This window comes from Mus caroli, unplaced genomic scaffold, assembly GCF_900094665.2.
Source record: "Mus caroli unplaced genomic scaffold, CAROLI_EIJ_v1.1 scaffold_20024_U2_1, whole genome shotgun sequence".
In the NCBI taxonomy this organism is placed as follows: Eukaryota; Metazoa; Chordata; class Mammalia; order Rodentia; family Muridae; genus Mus; species Mus caroli.
In genome coordinates, this window is record NW_018389627.1 from 1 (window position 1) to 6,272 (window position 6,272).

A 6,272-nucleotide genomic window follows, 5' to 3' on the forward strand; every position below is an offset into this window, starting at 1 on the left:
GCGGCGGGGGTCGTGGGTAGCTGGCGGGTGTCAGGCAACCCTGCGCTCCCGCTACCCCGGCGCTGATCCAGCCGGATGAGGCCTGTGTTCCTACTCAGGCCGGTTTCTGCTTCCCTAACTAATGCAGTCTCAGGTCCCGAGCCCCGGCAAAGATTCTTAACAGTAACTGACAAGCAAATTTAAATTCTGAAATTCTTTACAATATGTTCCTTCATTTTAGGGGTAAAAAAAATGGGTTATTGGGTAAAGAAGTGAAAGGGCACAGTCTAAAAGTCCTAGGTCGGGGGAGAAGAGTACAATGTGGATAGAAAAAGTAAGCATGAAACTGGGGTAAAGTTCACTTTGATGGAGTGTTAGTTATTCCATTTCCCTTTGCTCTAGTTTTTGACAGAGCATAAGGATTTGGGAGAAAAAGAAAAGACCTTTGGCCCTAGGAGTTGAGAAATAAATCCCTTGTTATTAGAAAAGCAGAGGAGAAGCCTTTGAGAGCATGTCAGCAAATTCTGGGGGAGGCTGCCTTCTAGTCCAATAGGGAAGGTTAAAATACCACCATGGACTCTCAATGATTGTTTTCCTTTGAACACTATTACTTGGACTCTATCAGCTTCTTATCACTGAAATAAGGGCAAGGGTAAAAACAATCATATTTATTGGATATTTGGTAAACTAGACTGAGTTCTTTTAAGTCAAGGTTTGAGTCTATTTTTCTTGCTTCTGTGCACGCCCCTTACCACCCTGTCTGGCACACAGCAGGTAGTCAGTGGAGTGAAACCAACAAAATAGGTGATTAGAATTATCTGTCCTGATTCCATCCATAACAAGGTCGAAAACCAAGAAAAAGCAAGTATTATTCCACTAACAAATATTACACAGAGCCCAGAGACCCAGAATGTCTTTGTAAAGAGGGTAATAGAGCACAGAACATGTACTGTTAAAGTTACCCAAATGAGATCAAGCTGTAGGGAATGTATATGTCTTGGTGTCCAGCAGTTTCTGTTTGAACCACAGGCAACTAAAATATGTGCCCTTAGAGAAGTGCAAGCCCAGTTTGCAGCACTGTCAGGTAATCTTATCCCTGCAGCAATAACTCAGGCCACCACTCAAGCTTCTCCTGCACAACACTGTCTTGAGGTCCACCCTTCACCCAGCATCCCATGATGAATCCTGCCAGCACCAATAAACCTCCTAATTTTCCACAAAGCATCCATACAGCTCTGAGCATCTCAGCTTACCAAGGCCATAGGAAACAGCTGAGAGACCCTTCCCCCAATCAGAAGCTCTCAGGGTAATTGGGCAGCCTACCCTGATCAATTCAGTGAGTGAAGTCCCCATGAAGATCGTGTGCAGCCAATGAACACTATCTGGTCTCCTACCTGAGACTACTATGTATACCTCAGTCCAGGCATGATGCTGAGACTATGATGAGGAGTAGCAAAACCCTGAATAAATGGACTCTTGAGAGAATGTGTGCTGTTGACATGGGTGTGACCTTATCAAGGATCCTACACTCAAAACCATAAGAATACGATACAGCTTTACTTCCTGGTATGAGGGCAGTAGGGATAGCAAAGCTGTATACAGATGTTGATAGTGTGTGCAGAAAGTGTCCACCATAGCCTTCTCCCCATGGAGAGCCTGAAGAGCTCTCCCCTATAGAAACTGCACCTACCATGGTTAACTAACCCTACCCCCTTGATTCATGTGCGCAAAAACCCCTCCTCTCTGTGTAAATAAACACAGTGAGCCTGGGGAGAAAAGCTTCAGCCTCTCTATCAGAGACCCCAGTCCACTCAAGCCCAGCTCTTTCTGGATGTCTGTTCCCTTCTATGCATGTGTTTGTCATTTCCTCATTCCCTTGCCACTCCAGTCAGGTCTGTCCTGTACAAGGACTGAGTAGAAACTAAGGAATACCCAATTCCTGGGGCCAGGCTGATCAGAACATCCAGAGGCCTGGCAGTGGTGTCACATGCCTTTACTCCCAGCTTTCACAGGACAGAGGCAGGAAAGTCTATATGAGTTTGAGGTGAGCCTGCTACACAAAGCGTTTCAAAGAGAAGGAGAAGGAAATGAGGAGGAGAAGGAGAAGAAGAAAAGGAAAGAAGAGGAAAAGAAAGAGGAAAAGTCAAGGAGGAGGTGGTCCTTCCTCTGCATCCTCTTCCCTGGAGGGTCTCTGAAACTGACTAGCACCCTTTCCTGCTTGGACTGTGGCAAAGCAGGCATGCATTGCTTTCCTGGGTCCATCAGATCAGCCCTACCTAGTGAAAGCAACAGAGACGAAAATTTGACCTCCTCATCCTCATACAGAAGAGCATGCATTGTGCTCAGTGGTACAAAAAGGCTAGCTTCCTACGGAGAGTCTCAACAATAGCCCTTAAATACCTGAGGGTCAAGCCACTGAAACACTCACACAAGTAACTGAAGACGCTGCATGGGAACCATAAAACTGGAATTAAGATCACTGTAACCACACTACCAACACCTTGCACAACTCCAGGACAAAGTACCTTGCTGGGGGAAAAAGCTATCCTATAAAAGTAGCAAAGGCAAGTGACATGGATCTGGATAAATGCACAGCTAACATAATAAAAATATATTTCTAGTAAGTGCCACAGAACAAAAAATATCAATAGGTTGCCATCAAGAAAATAAAGCTTGACATGATGAATTTAAGGAAACCTGACAAGATGTGGAAGAATACACGCTTTGTTAAAAACAAACGAAAAGTATCACTTGAATGAGAAACTCAGAAAAAGAAATACAGACCATAAAAGAGAAGCCACAGAGGATTTAATAAATCAATTAAAGATACAGTTGAGTTGCAGTAACAAATTATATCACACAGAAGGAAGAATCCTGAGCTTGAAGACAGGTTTTTGAGATGACCTAGCCAGACAAAAGAAAAAGAAATAGGATAAAGGTAAAGACTAAAGTCTATATGACCAACAAGATATGATTAAGTGAAAAATTATCACATTATAGGAGTTACCAAATGAAAAGAAACCTGTTTCATGAGGGTTGATGAGGTGGCTTGGTGGTTAGAGGTGCTTGCTCCCAAGTTTCATCTGGACCAAGACCTGAGTTCCATGTCTGGAACCTACATGATAGGAGAAAACTGACTCCTGCAAATTGTCCTCTGACCTCCACACATATGCCATTCATGTAGCACATGCATACAAGTATATCATAAGTAATCACATAAACAAATAAATCTGTACTAGTTTGAATATGCTTGGCCCAGGGAATGGCACTATTTGGAGGTGGGGCTTGTTGCAAGAAGTGGGACACTGTAAGCACTGGTCTTTATGACCCTCATCCTAGCTGCCTGGAAGCCAGTCTTCTTCTGTTTGCCTTCAGAACAATATGTTCAACTCTCAGCTTTTCCTGTATCATGCCTGCCTGGATGCTGACATGTTCCTGCCTTGATGATAATAAACTGAATTTCTAAACATGTAAGCCAGGCCTAATAAAATTTTGTCCTTGTAAGAGTTGCCTTGGTCATGGTGTTTGTTTACAGCACTAAAACCCTAAATAAGAAAAGCTATTTAGCTAAATAATAGCTGAAAGCTTTCCAGTATTTATTGAGAAATACATGGGCACCCAAGTACAGTAAATTCAAAGGGCCCATTTAGATTCAATTGATTTGGTCCTGTTGAAGATACACTATATTCTAGCTCTCAAAAGTCCAAGACAAGAAATTCTAAAACCAAGAGAAGTATTCCAAGTCCCATATAAGCAAGGCCTTGGTAGACTAACACTAGAGTCTGCAGAAAAACGTTTCAAAAGTGAATTAAACTCTCCAAGTAAAAGAGTTAGGTTGGCTGAATAGATTTTTTTAATGAAATTCAACTGTATGCTATATATATATTAAAAAAAAATCCCACAAGAAGTTGACGAGGAATGGAAAGAAACCTGTTACCTCCCCAAAAGCAAAACAAGCATGAGAACCCTTGGCATTTCAAGGCCTGGACTGCCCACGAGACTGATCTGCCTACATGGATAAGAGCAGCAGTGCCTACATGTTCTCCAGTCTGAATCAGTAACCACTTACCAACCATTTGGCATGGACAATTCAAAAGAAACTATTAGATACTTGGTCTGCCATGGAAACCCAAGGACCTCCCCCAAACAGCAAATAAAGCCACAAACTTAAGCTATGGAGTTTGGGAAAGAGCCAGTGTGTGCGGATCCCCTTATCACACAGACTTCAACAAGATATCTATTTTTATATGACAACCTTGTTTGATATTTAATAATTTAATAAAACTGTGCAAGAAAAGATTAAAAATAAGTGGATTAATGTTTAAGGAAATTATAATTGTTCTGCTTAATTTATGTGTGCAGTACCCAGGTGTTGAAATATCACTCTGTACCCATAAGTTTAGACAGCAAATACAATGAAAAGGGAAATAAAAGGGAAACAAGTCAATATTCTTGACTCATACAACGAGAGGAAAGTGGGCACAGGTAGGCACTGGCAGCTGGAAAAAAAATGTTGACTCTGATTCCTAAGGTTAATGATTCCTGTTATTTATATTTAACCAACTGAACTTTGAGATCAAGATTGGTCAGCCTCACCATTCTCCCACAGGTAGGCGGGCAATCCTTACAGGATTTAGGCAGGAGGTAGAAAGGATTAGTGAGAGTGAGGACAGCAACAGAAGAGTGGCTGAACTATGAGTGTCTCTGCTCTAAGCCCGACCCAATTTGCAGGCAGCCTCTCTGGATTCCTCCAAGTGGCCTCTGTGCTCTGTCTGCTCCTGCTGCTGGTGAAAGCTGTCCAGTTCTACCTGCACAGGCAATGGCTACTCAAGGCTCTCCAGCAGTTCCCATCACCTCCCTTTCACTGGTTCTTTGGGCATGAGGTATGAAGGAAAGGAAGGATGGGTGGGAGAGCAGGGAAGATGGGTGTCTCAGAGACCAGCCATCAAATTCACAGGGCAAAGCCTGATATATAAAGAGTCCAAGTGTCTCATAAGATGCCCAGCTCAGGCTGAGGCATGTCATCCTAACAATAGGGTTACTATCTGGCTGTTGCTCAACTCTATACTGATAGTCTTGCACTTTGAAAGCTTTGGTTGGTCCTACCTAGTCTCCTCCTCCTCTTCTGGCTGAGTACCTTTAATATCTCTTCTGTTCTCAGACAACTTTTAAGTAGTTCCTTGACAAGTTACTTATGGCTATTCTCTCCCAAGCTCTGTGTTTGCCTGGGAATGCAGACATCAGAGAGATGGAAACCTTGCCCCCAGGAGTTCTTTGTGTAACAATGGTGCACATCTTAGAAATTATCAGGCACAGAAAGGGTTCACACTGCTGGGATGAGTCAGTGGCTGACCCAGACTAGAATTTTCAGGATGGGTGAATTACAAATTGAAATTCCATAGTCATGGCACATTAAAGGGAAAGGGTGGGTAGCACCCTCATATGAGAACAATAATGTTAGTATTTCCACAGGGCTATGTGGCTCGTCTTCCTCTTTCCACACACCCTGCAATGTAAGATACTTGGATTCAAGCACAGCATCACTTCCTTGTCCCACAGGGTTCAGCTAAAGAGCCTGGCACAGGTGTATGAAATTACCCAGAAAGGCAACTGGGAAGGGACTGAACTGACCCATTGCATTTTCACCCCAGGAAATAAAGTACAGGGCTAAATAGGAGGATACATGGAAAGGTGCACAACAAAGGATTGTGCAATAGATGCTCTTAGAAAGACATGGGTATGCCGTGTTCTCTGAAGATCTGATGATCTGACACTGTGATTCCTCTGAGGAACACAGCTCCATCCAACAGAACTCTCAAATCCAGCTCAGAACCCGTACCCATATAGTAAAGCTATGAGTGATAGCACAGAGAGTTCATCGAACTGCCCCACCTTCCTGGCAACTTCAAAAAAACAGAGCTATGTTCCTGTGCTTGCTCTACTCTTGTCTCCAGTCCAAAAACTAGGCAAGAGTCCCACCACCTTATCTTTCCTTCAACAGCAGTTCAAAGGTGACCAAGAACTACAGGAAATTGTGTCATGCATAGAGGAATTCCCAAGTGCCTTTCCTAGATGGTTCTGGGGGAGCAACGCCTACTTAACTGTCTATGACCCTGACTACATGAAAGTGATTCTGGGGCGATCAGGTGAGCATGACATGCTGTTGTGAAGAGATAAGCACTTTCCTCTTTGTTACTTGCCCTGTCAAATTCTGGTAGAGTATGACCCTACACACTCTACCATTCTCTCAGGCTACAACCTAGCATGTGGCCAACAACACACAGTACTGAAAA

General features: G+C 43.3%; 1 protein-coding gene across 1 annotated transcript; it reads left to right on the top strand.

Annotated features, from left to right (window-relative positions):
- The first annotated feature begins 4,577 nt into the window (after positions 1–4,577).
- On the top strand, positions 4,578–6,265 carry LOC110288204 (cytochrome P450 4A10-like). The gene is made up of 2 exons (XM_021154617.2): positions 4,578–4,862; positions 5,981–6,265. The coding sequence occupies exons 1-2, from the start codon at positions 4,674–4,676 to the stop codon at positions 6,146–6,148; spliced, it is 357 nt and encodes a 118-aa protein (XP_021010276.1). The 5' UTR covers positions 4,578–4,673; the 3' UTR covers positions 6,149–6,265.
- The last annotated feature ends 7 nt before the right edge of the window (positions 6,266–6,272 follow it).